The following is an 18,836-nucleotide window of genomic DNA, read 5'->3' as shown; positions in this document are numbered from 1 at the left end:
TGTTGAAACAGCTCGTTTCCTGGGCCTCCCATTAGATGACTTCGATGACAATTGAGTTAGGCTTGTCGGTTCAGGCAGGTTTGAGTAACCGCTACAAAAACAACAACATTACCAGCAATGCCATCACTTCAGAGAAAGCAATCTTCATTCTGAGAAAAACTAGCTCGTGAGTGCATCAAAAAGAACTTTTAAAGGAGCAATAACATATTTTTTGAATTCCCAAGCTTCGAATCTCTATTACGCATATTAAATTCATTAACGTCCATTGGTTTGGGTTCGTAATTCATATATCTGAAATCGACATTTTCTTAGCGTTTCTTCTTCTAATAGAAAATAACGGTTTTTACAAAAACTATTTTTTTATTTAAAAATATTAATTTTTATGGTTTTCTTACTTCCCATTCTAATAGAAAATAAAATAACACTACCGTTATTTTTGCAAGCAACAAAAAATAAAATAACGCTACCGTTATTTTTACTAACAATTTTTTTATGTAAAAATATTATTTATTTTTATTGTTTTTTGCTTTTTTACTCAATGGTCCTTTTTGTTTCGGTTGTTTTTTCTTTGTTTGTGTTTGTTCACCTTTAACAGCTTTTCCCTTTCGCTTTCTCGTCTTTTCTTGCACCTGACTGCTACTAGCTTCATCCGAGTCTGCATCAGCATCACTGCTTTCTTGCTCCTGCTCGTCGTGTTCATCTTCTTCATATTCAATAGTTACAACACCACGTTCTGGCTGCTTGGCTGTTTTCTTTGGTACAATATGCACTTGCTTTTTGTCTTCTTTGACGTCGTTGTTTTTCAAAACGAATGCGCCACCGAATTGTGTTAGATCCAAGATACTAAGGCAGGTCGGACGACAACCGATATTGGTTGTGCACAGCAGTTGCAATGTCCGTTCATTTACATCCACTTGCCATGCTTTCATTTCACCAGCGCTGCAAATATTTGTGAAAATAAGTGTTTAGTTTTTTGTTTTTAGGTTACTCACCTTGATATTGTTATTAGCGTGTCTTTATGGAAAGCCATCACTTTTACTCTTGTGCTGTGTGCTTCTGTAACATGTTCCTAACAAAATAAAAATGATCTATAAACAACACTTTGTTTTTTTTTGTTTTCTAATGTACTACCTTTTCTTCTTCTTCTTCCTCGTCTTCTGTCACTTCAAGCCACAATATTTTACCATTTTCCAAGCCAACCAAACACATCTCATCGGCTACCCAGCAAACACATATCGGCTTTTCTTTTGTCTTTCGACTCAACAAAACATCTGCCGATTTAATAGACCAAATCTCAGCGGCACGAAAACCACATAAGGTAAAGTAATCACCAGTCGGCGACCACGTCAGACAATCTGGCTGTGTGCCCAACGTGCTGCGACTTTTCAAATTTGTTCGATACGCTACACGTCCTTTCACCAAATTCCATGTGCATAATACACGATCGGCGCCCAGTGATAGTGCCAGCTTGCCGCTCGGATGACAACTGATTTGATTGACTGCTGCACCCTTGTGCGCCTTCCAATTACCCTCTGTGGCCCAAGTGTTTTGACGCGTCGCAATCATGCGCCCATCATCGCCGCCTGACAACAAATGTGAGCTGTCGGGCGTAAAAGCCAATGCGTTGACGGTACCCTCATGCGTTAAAATGATCTAAAATTTATAAAATACATGAATTAGAAATAAATACACTTCCTGCCTTGTTTTCAGTCTCACATTTGTTTGTTTTCTCGAACGCATGTCGTAGAGGAAGATACGGTCATCTGTGGCGCCAGTAGCCACATAGTGCCCATGTACTGCTAGACATTTTAGTGGACCTGCATGCGATTTATCCGCAAATGATTGCACAAAACTTACACTTTCATTTGTCACTAGTTTATAACCGAGGAGAAATTCCTCATAAGTTCCAACAATTACTTCCATCGCTCGGTAATGTTTATATTTGAATGTTTTCTACACCGGTTGACAATTGTTTAGCACGTGGGGAATACAATGAGAAACGAAACACACTAAAGCAGACACCAAGTATATCGATATTTCAAGCAGTTATATCGATTAACGATTGTATTAAATTCATAAAAACTTACATTTTGTAAAAATTTCAAGAATAGTAATTTAGTTGAGCTAACCACTTAAGCTAACTTAGACCATCGGCGGTGATTACAACTGATAGAGCGCGCTATTAGTCGATAAGAAGTTTATCTTCATAGAGATTTGAAGCATGGCTAACATTCAGATGAATTTTTAACCATTTTTCTAATATTTTCACCTTTTTTTTTGAAATTTTGAGCGCGCCTTTTCCCATTTTTTTTTAATTTCTTTTTTTTTATTTATTTTTTTTTAATAATGTTTACTACCAATTCTCTTTTGAGATTTCTTTCTCTTTTGAGAAAGTCTTTATTTATTGCACAGTTTTTAATTCAAAAGTACAATAATCAAAACAGTAAAAATTTAGTAGTTATGATATTTTTTAAATCTCAGAGAGGTTTCAATAAGTCTTATTGATATCTAATATCATACGCTGATAAAGGCTGACGCGTTTCATTTGAAAATGGAATATGCAAATGAGTTATATCGCACAGAATTGGCGTGTGTGAAGAACAATTTAGCAGCACCTGTCTCCACTCTTTGTCATCGGGATTATATTCCTCTATGACGACATTAAAGTCGGGAGTCAAACCAAAAGCTACAATTCGTCCTTCATAAACAATTGCGGAAATTTTTGCGATTTCGACCTTAGCATACATGACGCTTAATGGTTCAAGCTAAAAAAATAAAATAAATTTTTCATTGTAATTTTTGTGAGCGCTAAAACCGAGAATGTACAGTTGAACTTCCATAACTTGAACGTGTATAACTTGAAGTTCTCCATAATTCGAATTCTTGAGTCAATTTTCATACAATTTACCTTCCATAACCGGAAGTCTCTCTAATTCAAAGTTTTTTTGTGGATTGTGGTGATTCGAGTTATGAAAGTACAACTGAAGTTCAAGCAAAATTATTACGACAAACCCGTTTCCAAGTGTCCTCTACGATGTCATAACGTTCCATATAACTTTTTCCATTTTCCACATAACCACCAATGACGTAAATAGAGTTCAGATAGACAACCAACTGTAATTATGAAGAGATTTCGAAGATTTCTCGCGGCTTGTTTAAATGCATGGCGAAACAAAGAACAAACGTAGAGACACTGAAATCATCGAAATAATGGGACCAAAATCGGTAAAATTTAATTGAGCCCATCTATATTAACTAAAAATGTCGTTATGAGTTTTGGTGAATTTTCGTTGTTACGGTGTTACTCTTCCAGTTTGTTCTTCGTCTCACTAGCTGATCAGCTTTCACTGATCTGGTTGTACTTACGGCGGGTCTGTAACGTGCATATTTCATGCAACGCAATTCCGTCCAAGTATTTTTAGCTGCACTGTAGGCTTGCACTTTTGATACATTTATATTGGTCTTCTCATTACGGCCGCCAATGACATATAAACGGCCAGTGTCTTCGTGCGCAATTAAACCGACACCGTTGAGTAAGTAATTCATTTTAGGAATATTCTTGGATAAGCGCTTTTTCGTTTGTATATCATAGCTGTAGACGAATAAACGTGTACACTTAAGTGCGAAAAATGTGTATTTAAGAAATTCTACAACATTTCATTACCATTCCATGAGTTGTGTGGTATTTTTATAACGGTCTTGTCCACAGATAACATAAAGCAATCCATGGAGTATAGCACCGGTTCCACCAATACTTTGGGCCTCCCAGAATTTGAAATTACCCATATTGTTGTTGAGATCGAGTGAATAAATAGCTTCCGATTCTTGTGATATGAGGACTATGTGATTGTTTTGCGTGACCACATGAAATAATTCATTCCGTATGTGACATAAAGGGTAGCTAGAGATCACTCGCCTCTCGGGCACGATTTTCACAAAGTTTAATCGTTCCTGCAATGTATATGTATGTGTGTGTTAGTGTTAAACTGTGTACAGTAGAACATCCATAACTCGAACTCATGCATTGACAATGGAAGTAAAATTTCATACAAATTACCTTCCATAACTCGGAAGCCTCTCCAACTTGTATTATGGTGATTCGAGTTAGGGAAGTTCAACTGTATATGTTTATAAGTGTAAATTGTATAATGTTTATGTAATTACATTTTCTATATCCATTACGAGCAGTTCCGAAATTTTGCTCTTGTATTTTTTAAATGGTACTGGTGGCTCATGGCAGTGCTCCGCCTCCAGTCTTTTACTCATTCTTTATGTTGTGTTGTGCGGTAGTGTGGCGTTTTTTGTTTCGTCAGTAGTAGGAAGACTGTTGTGTAAATATATGTTAATTTTAAAAGGGTGTACTATTCATGGAGCTAGAGTTTTCGACAATTTTGTACAGTTATGTTTATGGCAGTGGCGTTTGACAGTATATATGTTCGTGACGTCATGAACTATGACGTTTGACAGTTCGTTTCGTTTATACGGTTGTCTCCTTCAATTGTGTAAGGAGAAGACGAACACTATATATACATATATTATACTTTGCAACCGATCCCTACTTGTCACGTTCAATAGCGTTAGAGAATAACGTAGCACTACTGCTGACATCATTCTATTATCGGTCTAACCCAGTGTTCGGCTCTGCTTGGCACAATTGTGCCGACTCAGATCACACGTACGCTTACGCTCTGTCGTTCAGTCGTTCAGTCGTTGTCCGAACAACACCGCGCATGACTATGGCACTTTGCACAAGTTCCCTGCTCGAAATACCTTATATTTATAAATTTAGGCTGTTTAAAGACAACAAGCTAATGTTTTTGTGATCTAATATATTTCTTTTAATAATAAATTAACTAAAATGAAAAAAACGAGTACGAAAATTCATGTTTTTTGAAAAAGAATGGAAAACATTCTCAAAATGGGAGGTTACAGAGTTCTCACTGGGTATCTTTTCTTTCGTGCTCACCTACACAGTCACAATTCCTTTCGTGCCGACCACTGGTCTAACCGCTCACTTGCATCGGTTTTTACTAGATCACGTAGGTTGAAATAGGTTATTTTGCCGGTATATATAGGAGACTATTTAATATACTTTATATATAAGAATTAACACTCTGATCGCTTGGCTTGGCTATGAATTGAAATTAACTCAAAGTTGGAAATCCGAGCTTAGCATTTTGTCAAAAATGGATTCTTTAACTGCATTCATTTTGTGATGACCTCAACAGCGTTCCATAGCACCAAGCATCGAACATGTTTGCCTCAAACGTTTGTGAAATTTATCGAAACGAATTTTCCTATTAAATCAAAGGAGGTGGAACTGAAGAAAATAATCACGGACGGACTATTTTTTTTTTGTTGCTATGCTTTTTTTTACGCCACCCCGATCATTCTTCGTCCACGCTTTTTATATTTAAAATTATATCTGAACAATTTACTTAATTTCACTATTGTTTTTTAATTTCACTAAATATTTAAACTTATAACTTCATAAACAAATTGTATGTGAGTATGCACGTATAAAAAATTCGGGGATTCCCGCACCAAAATGAAAAAGAAATCGAATGCTGCCACCCAAAACTGACACCAACCTTTCGTAATGAAACACAAGAAGAGACTGAACAAAAACCGAGTTCTTTCAAATACGACTAATAAGTCGGTATGACTGCACGATTTATGAATTTATATTATAAATATATATGTATATACATTTTATAACATAATTGTTTCAGCTGAGGTCTCTCTTCGTACATACATAGTCACACATAATACATATGCATATAGAATACATCACTTCTGTATCGCTGAAATTTTTGCGAATCGTACGAGTTGACGAGAGAGTAATAAAATAATAAATCACGATGTGCGGATATATATTAGAAATATGTACACTGTGCGTCAGTTGAATGAGTGCCATATTTAACAATGTTGCCAATGAAAATGCCACGAACTCCCACTAATTTCTCTACAATTTGGAGAATTAAATGAGAGTTAGCAAACGGAGTTAACTGAGATAACTCTCGAATTAACCCCGATTAAAGCAGTTAATCCGAATTAACGCCGCCATCTGTCAGGGGTATGACATATCTCGCACACACACTAACCGATACATACGGTATAAAGTCCACCGGAAGTTTGGAAATCCAAATATAAAGTATATGGGAGCTAGATGAAAAATTGGCCTGATTTTGAGCAATTTTGGCACAGAGGCACACTCGTAGGAAAAACAGATTTCCTTTCAAATTATTTAGAATATGATATATATATATACGTAAACGTCCGTCTAATGAAGAACCTGCCACTTTGTCCGTAAAAAGTATATCACCGGTGAAATTAGACCATATTAATCTCTCATCTCCTTGCCCTCAAGGAGAGAAGCCTTCCTCTTCAAAAGTGCATAATCTTTCGAAAATAATTACCGATAACCTTAAGCGGAAACCTATTCAGGATCCGCCTCCTATTAACTCTGAGTTTGTGGCAAAAAATTTGGTAGTAATACCTCATCGAAAATCAATTTTCGTTTCGAGATTCGCTTCGGATACCACAATCGAAGATATAAAGTTTTACATCTCGTCGAAATTAAAAATGAACGATATTGATGTCCTATTACTATATGCTGTGCATTCTTCAATTCCATCTGAAGAAGTAGAAGTTCCTCATGCGGACTTTATTTAATTTAAGTGCATACGAATTTGCATTAATAAATGTTCTATTTACCTAACTTTATCTTATATACCGCCTCAATCGGACTTACCTGTATATATGCATCATGCTTCTTTAATAAATAATGTTTTTTTTTCAATTGCTAAGAATACTGATTACATAATTGTTCTAGGCGATTTCAATTTACCGTGTGTATCTTGGAAATCTGTTGACGATTGCATTACCCCTTTTGCACTCGTTTAAGCTTTAATGAGTTTTTGGAAGAAATGTCTGAGATGGGTCTTAACCAAATTAACTTAATTTCGAACAAGTTTGGTAAATTCTTAGATTTGGTCTATGTTGATAATACGTCAACAGTTTCTGTGGTCCGATCTGATCCTTTAGTTTTGCCAGAGGACTCTTATCACCCTGCCTTGGAAATTAATATCGAAATCATAGACGAATTACTTATATACAACAAACAGGACTTTTGTTCTCGGTTCAACTTTGCGAAAGCTAACTTCAAAAAGATTAATTGTGAACTTTCTAAATTGATTTGGCCTGATTACAGTGGTAATATTGAATTAAATGTATCACATTTTAATGAAACAATTTTTAATATTTTTGAAAGATTTGTTCCGAAATGTTTTATTACCAAAAGAAAAAGTTCAAATTTGTGGTATTCGAATGAGCTACATATGTAAATTAAAAAATAAAAAAGCTCGTGCTTTTAAACTTTATAAAAAAAACTGGAGCTCTTGTTGACTATTTAAAATATTCTAAATTGCGTCGACAGTTTGAGGAACTTAACAAAAAATGTTATAAAAACTACATAATCAAAGTAAAATATAATACTATTCGTAATCCGAAATTGTTTTATGGTTTCGTTAACTCCAGATAAATGAAGTTTCAGAACTGGTTGTGTGACTCAAGTATGAGATTTAAGAAATGGTTTACAGAGCTCCAATAATGTGGTACAAAAATGGGTGCTCCGGTGCTTTCCCATTAAGGGTCACCGCAGTAGATGAAAATTTTTCATTGATCAAATGGCTGCATTCATAGAATGTCCATCGTTGAGGTTAGATTCGTTCATTGTTTGAAATAGCGCTTAGAAAAGAGCTCTGTGGTGAAATTTCTGGATGTAGCTTGGGGTTCGAGCTTTTGGGACCTAGATGAAGCTTCTGCACCATTTAATAGGTCGGTAATGAAGTGAGAAGGTAGCATATTTGACTAGATCCCATTTAGCAACGTATATATTAACTTTTATATTAATTTAAAGAAATCATACGACAAAGAAAACAATTTCCATTAAATTTTCTCTTAATTTGAAGTACTTTTGTATAATCTCCAAAAGAGCATAATTATAATTATTCAACCGTCGTTAAATAATAATACAATTGTTTTTTTAGTACACTATACTAATAAATTGTTGGTAGCTTTGCATTCTTTTCTAGTCTACGTCTCAATGTTATGCGCACTTATCTAACCTATTTAACAGCAGGTGGCGGTTAGGCATTGCGGAAATCGGGTTTCGTGTGTAATTGGAGGCCTTTTAGTAGCCGATAAGGGCATGAAATAATTTTCACTTCAAATAAAGTATTTAAAAATAAAAATAAATTTTCAGTTTAATTTGAACCATCAGCGACTAAATAACAGAAAAAATTATGAGCCTGCTCTTTTTAACAACAATTTTGGGTAAAGATTGGATTTCATCACATTATATTGAGGAATAAAAATATTTCTTTACTTTTAAATAATTTTTTCGACAAGTGCTTGCCTTGTGCCACGCCGAAATGGCACCCGACGAGGAAGACTATGGCCGCACATGGATGTGGATGCCAGATGGTGATGGCAATCCTCATGTTGCCTATTTAACTGAACCACCCCAGGATAGTCAACAAGATGATTTGCCCGATTTTGTAAATGTGGAGCTCTTTGATGGGTACTCTAGTCTTTCGGCTGTAAATTCGGATTCGGAATAAATTTACTCATTTACAGAGAAAATACGGCCAATCCAACAACAATGCAAATATCCGTGGCGAATCATACCAGCAGCGAGGGCAGGCATAGCCGACACAAACGTGATACTTGGGAAGAGATGGCGGGCAAATTCAATGCGGATTTGGATACGAAAATTCTGGTACACGGTTGGAAGTCGAGTACGACCAGTGATTCGATACAATCTATACGCGGTGCATATACGATGCGTGGGAATTTGAATATTTTCGGTAAGTCTCAGTGTTGAATGCGAAGCAAAGTCAATGCTTGACACAGGGATGACGATGTACTCAGACATAAACAGAAAATGTTCTCCGGCCAAACTCGACAGAGAAAGTACCAAGGGATATTAAAGTTGAAGGAGCGGACACTTTTAGAAGTCTAATAGATAAACTACTATTTCCTTAGAACTTCTTTCATTATCAATAACTTAACGGTTGCTTAATAAAATTTGTGCGCTTTTCAGCAATCAATTGGCGCGATCAAGCGGATAATATTTACTATCTGAAACCAGCACGTTACACTGTGCAAGTGGGGCGAGCTGTTGCTAAACTAATTGATCTACTGGTGGAGGAAAAGGATGCAGATTCCAAGCGTATACACCTCATTGGACATAGCTTAGGTGCGCATATAATGGGTTATGCTGGTTCTTACACGAAATATCGCGTTGGCAGAATCACAGGTGAGACACGGCTCTCTCATTGACACTGCACAAACTAAACTAAGTGATCACCAAAATTTAGGTCTCGATCCTGCCAGACCGGCCTTTGAGAACTGCAGCGGACCCGAGCATCACTTAGACGCCTCGGATGCGGATTTTGTTGATGTCATACATAGTTGTGGCGGTGTTTTGGGTTTTCGTGAACCCATCGGTTTTGTGGATTTTTATCCGAATGGCGGCGGCGCACCGCAACCGGGCTGCACGGAAATTTCTCAAATATTTAGTGCGTGAAAAATAGCTTTCCTTTTATTTAATAATATTTTAAGTTTTTTATATACTCTCTTTTGCCCTCCCACAGCCGGTTGCAGTCACGGTCGTTCGTATGAGTACTTTGCGGAATCTATACATAGTGAAAAGGGTTTCTATGCTGCACCGTGTTCATCGTTGAAAGAGTTAATCGGTCGTAATTGTACAGGAACTAAGATACTAATGGGTGATCCTGTGCCGTTGAGTGCGCGTGGCATATATTATTTGAAGACGGGAAGTAAACCAGGTTTCGCTTTGGGTTTGGCCTAATGGAGATATATTTTTGAGGAGACCGCTTGATTGTCTTCTACGAAAACGCAGTTTATGTATGGAGGGGAGAGTGCTATTCAATATAATAAATGTGTTTAAATATATGTGGAAATAAAGCAAATGAAACTGTAAAGTACTTTACCTAAATTAGCTGTATAAACATAAGGCTTCCGATGATATTTCAGAATTTTTAGAATCCCCTAATATTTCTTCTGATTGTCCCGAAGTTCTCGCAATTATACGCTTTGTAGATAGTTTAGGAACCACCAGTACATTAGTTCTATAATAACTGTTGTCCCAAGATCTATTTTAACCCTTTATACGGTCATTGGTCTCAAATAAGATTTATTCATTCTTTATGGGAAAGTTTCCACATTCGACATTTGAGAATATTAGTTATATCCATTACTATAAAAAAGCTCATCTTCGACAAAAAATCCTCCAGCAAATAAATTTTTGTAAGAGTATAGTAACGAGGAATTCGAAGGTACTTTCTTTGAAGACGAAATTTTAGTCAAACTTTTTATTATACTCTCGCAACAAATGTTGCTAAAGAGAGTATTATAGTTTTGTTCACATAACGGTTGTTTGTAACACCCAAAACTAAACGAGTTAGATATAGGGTTATATATACCAAAGTGATCAGGCTGAAGAGTGGAGTTCAAATCCGAATGTCTGTCTGTCCGTCCGTCCGTCCGTCTGTGCAAGCTGTAAAAATGGCGAAAACCGAAAACACATAAAGTGCCATAACTAAGCCATAAATAAAGCTATGGAAATAAAATTTGGTATGAAGGATCTTACTATGAAGGGGCATATTTGGATGTATTTTTTTGGGGAAGTGGGCGTGGCCCCGCCCCCAAATATGTTTTTTGACATATCTTAGAAACCAATAGAGCTATATAAACCAAACTTTCTGCAGTCCTTTTTTTTTAGCCACTTCTTAATACAGTCCAAAAATGAAATCGGATAATAACCACGCCCACCTCCCATACAAAGGTTAGGTTGAAAATTACTAAAAGGGGGTTAACTCACTAACGAAAAACGGCAGAAACACTAAACTTCACATAAGAAATGGCCGATGGAAGCTGCACTCAGATTTTTTTCCAAAATGGAAAAGGGTCGTGGCGTCGCCCACTTATGGGTCAAAAACCATATCTCAGAAACTACTCGACCGATTTCAATGAAACTTGGTTTGTGATAGTTTCCTTACATCCCAATGATATGTTCTGAAAATAGGCCAAATCGCTTCACAACCACGCCTACTTCCTATATACCAGAACTTTGAAGACGATCTGAATCGTTTACATTATAATATATAAAGTAAGCACTAGTGAAGATATCGGTGCAGAACTTTGCGCAAATACTATGTTAATAGTGTGACAGCCCCACACTATAAAAATCGCCGAAATCGGACCATAGGTTTTTAAGGCCCCATATATCGAACACGAGGACCTCGGTGCTTCTAACCTAATATTAAGGTTTCCAACTTTCAATGGACTTTATACAATATATATGACGAATATGTGGGTCAAATTGTGTATTATATAATATAAATAAAGTTAAATAAATAAATTGCGAGAGTATAAAATGTTCGGTTACACCCGAACTTAGTCCTTCCTAACTTGTTTAAATTTAGAACCTTTTAGTTGTACTATGTCTATCTACCTTTATTCTATATATATGTTTTAAGATTTAATTTTTAGCAAGATTATAGTAATTTGTGAGATTTATAATATAGATAATATGGTCCGGCAATTCCCATTTATAAATTCTGCGTTTTTAAAGTGCTGGAAAATACGATTTTAAATTTTTACTCAGATATCGCTTGTACAATAGCTGACGAACCAGAGAGAAAACTGGACATTAATTCTACCCGATGTTTGAAAAACCTACTGTTAGGTGTATGGGTGCTAGGGAATGACCCTATTTAGCACCAAGGCACACTATAAGAAGAAAAGGATTCTCTCTGAATGTCTATAAATTGTCGGCACGTTTATATATATTTGTATATACAGTTATGTTAAATTTTTCATACTTATGTTTTTGTATATAAGTACATATGTATATTTTCGCGCAAACATATCTACATATATATATTATGTACTCCTATGCATTTCAATTTAAGCTAATATTATCAAAATGCATTGCAGCTTATTTACAAATAATTACAAGTATCTACCCACCGAAATGATTGTTGTTATCAGCAATATGTGCACTACAACAACAACTAGTCGCCAAAGTGAATTAAAGCAAACGTTTACAAACGTTGGCGCATGAGTCACGCGTGGCGCTATGACCGCCGCTCACTACAACAACAATCGGTGAACGTTGAGCAGACGAACTCGAAACGTTTTCGCAACGTTTTGTTTGTGTATAAAAGTGGCCGGCAGCCGAGCAAGCAGCAGCAGTTGAGCAACGCAATCGACGGGGAAAACAGTGAAAACAAAGTCAAAGTAAAGTGTTTTTGTGCAGAAAATACAACAATAACAAAGGTGAGGAAAAACTTAAAAAGTCAGTGTCTTATTTTCCAACAAATATCACATAGCGTGGAGGATCATGGAAGCTGTAATGATTGATCCGGAGGCGGCGTGTTGTAGTCACGAACCGGCAACGGACAAATCAAAGCGAAGTGGTAAAGAGCAAAAATTATTGCAAAAAGCAGTGAAGAAAGCGTATAAAGCGCAGAAATTGCTAAATGAAGCCATTAAACGATTGGAAGCGTCGAATGAAAAGCAGAAGAAGAAGCATAAACAGTCGAAACATTTGGACAGCTCCAGCACAAGTTCTAGCACGAGCTCTAGCTCCAGTTCGAGCTCTAGCAGTGGTACTAGTTCGAGTTCGAGTTCTAGTGACACTGATGGTGAAGCCTTTATCGATTTGACCAACGAAGTGGGTAAACCTTCGAAGCGCCATCATGGACGTAAGCATTATCATGAACGACGCAATCGACGTGGACGTGATCGTTCACGCTCACGTTCGCACTCTCGTGGACGTTCTCGTGGTCATTCTCGCGGTCATTCACGTGGACGTTCTCGCGGACACTCACGCGGCCACTCCAAGACGCGTGATCTGGAGTTGCGTCAATTGTCGCAGTTTTTTCGTGGCGCCAGCCTCCAAACAGCTCCCCCCATTCTACATGGTCATCAGCAGCCGCCGCACCATCGACACATGCGATCACATATTAGACCCGCAGTAATCGGTGGAGGAGGTAGAAGATCACGCTCTCATTCGCACGATCATCGCAATAAAGGCGATCACAAGAAAAAACGTAAGCATAAAAAGCACAAGAGCGCTAAGGAGCAAGCAAAACATGGTGCGGCTGGTAGTGGCAAGGAAGCGCATGCACACCATGTATATTCAAATTTGCCATATTATTGGTGTTCACATTCGGGAGATCGTCCTCATATTGCACGCAATGAGTGCCACCGTTACGGCGACGAATACGCAGGTAGGCCTTCAACGGGACGTCCCTATAATAGTGTCTTTTCAGATATACGAGAACCAGCATTTATGCAACAACGCGGTGAGGTGGAGGGACTTCGCGGCCGTATGATGCCAGTATATTATGACGCAGTGCCCAACTACAGACGGAGAGCACACAGCGAGCCGCGTCATTAGAAGGAGTAGTGGAGGAGACGCTTTATACTATATACTATATACATTGACATATTCATATTTATCCACATATACATCATATAAAAAAGTCTTAAAATAAAATAAAAATAAATAACAAACAAAAAAAAAAAACAAAAAGCAAAAAAAAGAAGAAATATTATACCATATATCCAGTTATATGCAATATCTAATAATATAATAAAGGAAATATTATATATACAAATAAATGTAAAAAACATGTCTTCTTATTTAAAATAAAGGAAAACTACTTAATCTAAAGATTAGCATCTGAAGGAGCTGAACTGTTTTTAAGTCAGTAAAATTAATCGTGGGTCTAAAACCCCAACGATTGTGCGGACTCACCACTTCATATATGAGAGAATGTGTAAGTGAGTCGAAACTCTTACTCAGATGGTAATAAAAAAATTTTAAAATTGTTTCGAAAAATTGTTCTTTTCAAATTTCGGGATTAAATTATTTTTTCATTATTTTTTTACTATGGCGCGCTGTTTAAGAATTCCTCTGCGATATTAAAAAAAAATTATTTTCATTACAAAATCTATTGCCTACCTTTAGGCATACGACTTTATTATTTTGTGTATGAAAATTGAAAAAATATTATTTCCAAATTTTGTTTAAAAATATATACTCCGTAAGTAGTTAATTCTGAAATCTACACTGCGCCTAAATGTAGGCAATTTTCTATATAATATCAAATACAGAAATCTTTGTTCTTAGGCGTAGAGGCATTATGTGTATCTTAAAATCTAAGTTTTGGTTTATTTGATAATATCTGGCATATTTAAAGTCCCTAAAGCAATCGGAATGTATAAAATAAATAAATTCTTTAAAATAGAAATACCTGGGGACTTATCCCTTCTTATAGGGGAATTGGTAGTGTTAATTCAAACAAGTGAGGAAGGGTTACATTCGGGTGTAACCGAACAACTTTCGCAATTTGCAAGGCGTGGTATGGGGACAAGGTGTAGACCGATTTCTCCTATATCCTCCTATACATATGTATATGGTAAAATGAGTTAGTGAAAGATCTACACTCAAGTAACTGTTTTCACAAACATTTAGTACGATAATATTATCTTTGATCAGTTTGATGCAAGATTATATGTTCACTTCATTTGCTAAGATATTTTACATATTAACCGTTATATACAGTTTGATCCGATTCTATTCATTTTTGATATCAGGGCATACTATTTCTGGGATTTACGTTATTTCTGGTAAAAAAATCAGCTGAAGTCTTTATTTTGTTCGGTATTACTTTAAAAGTTATAGTCCGATTTTTAGAATGGTAGTGTCACGCCACCCATGCAGTATTTGTGCAAAGTTTTGTTGTAATAAATTCATTGGATCCTGACTTATATACTGCAAAGTGAAAGAATTAGATGGCGTCCAAAATTATATTATATGAGAAACTGGCAGGCTGGTCCGGCTTCGCACGGGTTTAAACAAACATTTCAAAAGTTATAAGTGTTTAAACACTTATACACACTCTCCCATACATATGTATGTACTTTCCCGTTTCTTGCGTTAAAAAAGTAAAATGAGGAAAATTCAAACATGACATTATATTTTATTTTCAATGAGTTAAAACTTGATTACAACCTCTAGTCTTTGGTGTTCGTTGTATTTCTCTCTGATTATGATGGCGTTGGAAACGCTTAGAGTTGGACGTCCTAGTACGAGCTTGTGTATTTCTAATATTTTTTGTTTTTGTTCTTCAAGCTGCTGCACATGCTCCGTACTCGACTCTCAAGCGCGTACTTGGGAGGTTTTGAAATTTTGTTCAGCAAGCAGCTGCGAGCGCTCGTTACTCGACTCGAACTGGCTTAGAACCATTGCCCTCATGGCAACTTTTGAATTGCTCTGTTATGATTTTTTTTTCTTAACAAATCATTTAATAAAACAATTTATTAAAATGCAATTTACGGATATTTAATTCATTTTTATTGAAAAACATACCTCTCAAATCAAAATCTAAACTAGCACTATATTGAGCTTTAATATATTCGAAAGCTGTTTATAAAGTTTAACTCTAGTTTTGAAGATTTTCTTGAGGTATTTCCCAGAACAACATTCAACAACATTCTGCAAAACTGAAATTACGCAATATTAGTAAATAAATACCGAAATTATGAAATTATTTTAATTTCTATGCGCTTAAAAGGTTTTGTGGACTTTCTTATTATAAATCGTATGTGTCCATATAAGCACGTACATACGAGAATAAATATGTATGCACAATATATGCAAATGAATTGCTGGGTTTGATTTACAGCTTACCGGCTTCGTATATTTTTGCCTTATCATGAGAACATAAGCAAAACAAAATGCCAGATACATAGCGGTAATATGTACTCGTACAAATGGCAATCACCTCTGTAGGGAAAACTTTAATTAGTTTAGTAATTCGTTATTTCATAACATTGCACAAAACAATTGATATTTTTTTAATTCATTTTGATTCGTTCACTTTGCAATATTATGCAATATGTACATATACATAAATCACCAACAAATATATTTTATTATTATGTTATTTTATTTTATTTCACTTTATTTAATTTAATTTTATTTTATTTTACTTAATTTTATTTCATTTCATTTCATTTTATTTTATTTTATTTTATTTTATTTTATTTTTATTTTATTTTATTTTATTTTATTTTATTTTATTTTATTTCATTTTATTTTATTTTTATTTCATTTTATATCATTTAATTTAATTTAATTTAATTTAATTTAATTTAATTTAATATTTTATTTTATAAATGTTTGGTATTTTTTTATTTTATTTAATTTAATTTAATTTAATATTTGATTATATAAATTTTTGGTATTTTTTATTTTATTTTATTTTATTTTATTTTATTTTATTTTATTTTATTTTATTTTATTTTATTTTATTTTATTTTATTTTATTTTTATTTTATTTTATTTTTATTTCATTTTATTTTATAAATTTTTGGTATTTTTTAATTTAATTTAATTTAATTTAATATTTGATTATATAAATTTTTGGTATTTTTTATTTTATTTTATGTTATTTTATTTTATTTTATTTTTATTTTATTTTATTTTATTTTTATTTCATTTTATTTTATAATTTTTTTTATTTTATAAATTTTTGGTATTTTTTTATTCTATTTTATTTTATGTTATTTTATTTTATTTTATATCATTTAATTTAATTTAATTTAATATTTGATTATATAAATTTTTGGTATTTTTTATTTTATTTTATTTTATTTTATGTTATTTTATTTTATTTTATTTTTATTTTATTTTATTTTATTTTATTTTATTTTTATTTTATTTTATTTTATAATTTTTTTTATTTTATAAATTTTTGGTATTTTTTAATTTAATTTAATTATTTTATTTTATTTTATTTTATTTTATATTTTTTTTTATTTTATAAATTTTTTGTATTTTTATTTTATATTATTTAAATTTAATAAGTCACTATTTTTTAATAGATTTCTCATTTCGCAATTTTGTCTTCAAATATTGTCATTCTTGTAAATTTAATTTTATTTCATTGATAGGAAAAGCTTCTGGAAGGAAATTCATATGCGTCTTATTTTCATATAATTTACAATGCATACATATACATGTACATAAAATATATTAGTAAATGAGTATATAGCAGAGTCACAAATTAAACAAAGATAACCCGAAGAGAATTTTGGTATAAAAGTGCTCACAATCCCAACAAATGACATCAGTAATAAGCAGTGCGTTCATTGAGACAACTGCAAGCAGCTACAACAAGTTTATATTGTGAAAACATATGTGTATATTTAAATAATATATATCCAAATTTGAAGTATTAAATATAGTGAATCCGAATGCAATTTCACAATAAAGTGTAAATCCACAAAGTGAAAATCAAACACCGGAAAAATTGCAAATTGATGTGCATAATCAAGTATTAAACAAATGCCAAGTGAGCACACAAAGTGAAGTGAAGAAAGTCAAGTGGGCAGAAGTAACAAAAATAGATACAAAAGAGAGCACAACAGAGTGAAGAGCATAAAATAGCCACATAAATAACGTAGCTCCAGCAGTGCGAGTGCATTGAAAAGAACATTGTCAAATTTTGGCAAAACACAGTGTGCGAGTGCGAGTGTGTGTGCGTTCAGATGGTAAATAACGGTGACCGTGATCTTGGCCTTGATGCGCCGCAATCGAGAGCGGCCGAACGGCAAGCGCTACGCAGTGCTATGAAGCGCGCTGCTCGGGCGCAGCGTCGACTTCACGAAGCCATTTATCGTGCGGCGACGTGCGGTGAGGCGTGCGACACGTCAAGTTCGAGTGAAAGTGATGGCGAGGGAACGGCATTTAGAGGACGGCGACGCAATGCCGGCGAAGGCGATGAAGCGCAATTTCACCATCACCAACAAGGACCCTGGACTGGTCGGCGTCATGGCATGCGCGGCGCTCATAGACCATGGGCTTCAATGCGCGGATTTGCATCAGGTAGGCATACCATGGGTTTTCCAGGTTGCGGTGCCGGTTTTCCAGGTATGATGTCACATCCACATCCCCACCCACACCACCATCACCATCATCATCATGGTCCACATCATCATCATCGTGGCGCTTTTGGTGATTTTCATTCGTTTGCCGGACGTGGTGGCCATTGTGGACGTGGTGGTCATGGGCATGGTCCATCGCCCGGCGCTTTTGGCAGGCATTTCCCCCACTTTGGTGGTGGTATGGGTCATTGTAGCGGATACCGCGAGAGGGCGCGCAGTGTACCCAGATTCTAAGCGAATGACAACAAGAGCGGTAAATTGGAACATTTTCACATATCCTCATATATAGTATATCTACTAATATATATATAAAAAAATAAAAATAAAATAAATATCAAAAAAAAAACTAAAAACAAAATTATGAACAACAACAAAAATTAAAGAATTTAATAAAAATAAAATGAAATTATAATTATTCAGCAGCAAATCATGTTTTTTATTTCATATTGTGTCCGTATGTTTCATGTAAGTATGTACATATGTATGTAGTTGGTATTATCAGTTAAGCTCTTGATTTCGATAATAACACAATGTATTTAACTAACTTTAGGTTCTGTTGTATTTCACAAATTTTTGAAACTTGCTGGCAAATTCTGTTTAAAGCACTTTTCTCACAGTACGATTTTGTTGTTATTAAAATCAGCACTAGTTGGCTTTCATAGGAAATAATAATAAAAAAATTATAGGCAACTGTTTGCTTACTTAATTACTGTAGTAATAATCTTAGAATGACTGTCAACCACAATATTTGTGCCGATGTACAATTGTGTTAAAATCAGTTGATT

At 34.7% G+C, this 18,836-nt stretch overlaps 5 protein-coding genes across 8 annotated transcripts; 3 read left to right on the top strand and 2 right to left on the bottom strand.

Annotated features, from left to right (window-relative positions):
* Positions 1 to 469: 469 nt before the first annotated feature.
* Positions 470 to 2,011, bottom strand: LOC105208912 (p21-activated protein kinase-interacting protein 1-like). Its single transcript, XM_011179009.3, has 4 exons — positions 1,717 to 2,011; positions 1,132 to 1,653; positions 993 to 1,069; positions 470 to 939 (listed from the first exon to the last, which is right to left on the bottom strand). Exons 1-4 carry the CDS (start codon positions 1,921 to 1,923, stop codon positions 504 to 506), a joined length of 1,242 nt encoding a protein of 413 aa, XP_011177311.2. The 5' UTR covers positions 1,924 to 2,011; the 3' UTR covers positions 470 to 503.
* Positions 2,012 to 2,360: 349 nt separating this feature from the next.
* LOC105208910 (influenza virus NS1A-binding protein homolog) lies at positions 2,361 to 5,641 on the bottom strand. 3 transcript variants are annotated; one of them, XM_054232589.1, is made up of 6 exons: positions 5,592 to 5,641; positions 4,165 to 4,324; positions 3,665 to 3,951; positions 3,367 to 3,592; positions 3,013 to 3,114; positions 2,361 to 2,765 (listed from the first exon to the last, which is right to left on the bottom strand). In XM_054232589.1, exons 2-6 carry the CDS (start codon positions 4,264 to 4,266, stop codon positions 2,499 to 2,501), a joined length of 984 nt encoding a protein of 327 aa, XP_054088564.1. In that variant the 5' UTR covers positions 4,267 to 4,324; positions 5,592 to 5,641; the 3' UTR covers positions 2,361 to 2,498. The 3 variants fall into 3 exon arrangements, with proteins under 3 accessions (XP_054088564.1, XP_054088563.1, XP_028893945.1); XM_054232588.1 differs by lacking the exon at positions 5,592 to 5,641 and adding an exon at positions 5,545 to 5,588; XM_029038112.2 differs by lacking the exon at positions 5,592 to 5,641 and having other exon boundaries at positions 4,165 to 4,722.
* Positions 5,642 to 8,165: 2,524 nt separating this feature from the next.
* Positions 8,166 to 10,021, top strand: LOC105208909 (inactive pancreatic lipase-related protein 1). Of its 2 annotated transcripts, none has more exons than XM_029038110.2 (6): positions 8,166 to 8,337; positions 8,413 to 8,584; positions 8,698 to 8,870; positions 9,107 to 9,322; positions 9,384 to 9,584; positions 9,660 to 10,021. In XM_029038110.2, exons 1-6 carry the CDS (start codon positions 8,307 to 8,309, stop codon positions 9,875 to 9,877), a joined length of 1,011 nt encoding a protein of 336 aa, XP_028893943.1. In that variant the 5' UTR covers positions 8,166 to 8,306; the 3' UTR covers positions 9,878 to 10,021. The 2 variants fall into 2 exon arrangements, with proteins under 2 accessions (XP_028893943.1, XP_011177304.1); XM_011179002.3 differs by having other exon boundaries at positions 8,175 to 8,337; positions 8,641 to 8,870; positions 9,660 to 10,015.
* A 2,240-nt stretch (positions 10,022 to 12,261) lies between these two features.
* On the top strand, positions 12,262 to 13,560 carry LOC105208908 (serine/arginine-rich splicing factor 4). The gene has a single exon (XM_029038111.2). The coding sequence runs from the start codon at positions 12,434 to 12,436 to the stop codon at positions 13,493 to 13,495; it is 1,062 nt and encodes a 353-aa protein (XP_028893944.1). The 5' UTR covers positions 12,262 to 12,433; the 3' UTR covers positions 13,496 to 13,560.
* A 4,095-nt stretch (positions 13,561 to 17,655) lies between these two features.
* Positions 17,656 to 18,285, top strand: LOC114803594 (serine/threonine-protein phosphatase 1 regulatory subunit 10-like). Its single transcript, XM_029038187.1, has one exon. It carries the CDS (start codon positions 17,656 to 17,658, stop codon positions 18,283 to 18,285), a length of 630 nt encoding a protein of 209 aa, XP_028894020.1.
* Positions 18,286 to 18,836: the final 551 nt, after the last annotated feature.

Source organism: Zeugodacus cucurbitae, chromosome 5 (genome assembly GCF_028554725.1).
Source record: "Zeugodacus cucurbitae isolate PBARC_wt_2022May chromosome 5, idZeuCucr1.2, whole genome shotgun sequence".
In the NCBI taxonomy this organism is placed as follows: domain Eukaryota; kingdom Metazoa; phylum Arthropoda; class Insecta; order Diptera; family Tephritidae; genus Zeugodacus; species Zeugodacus cucurbitae.
The sequence above is the reverse complement of the archived record's forward strand: the minus strand, read 5'-3'. Positions and strand labels throughout refer to the sequence as shown.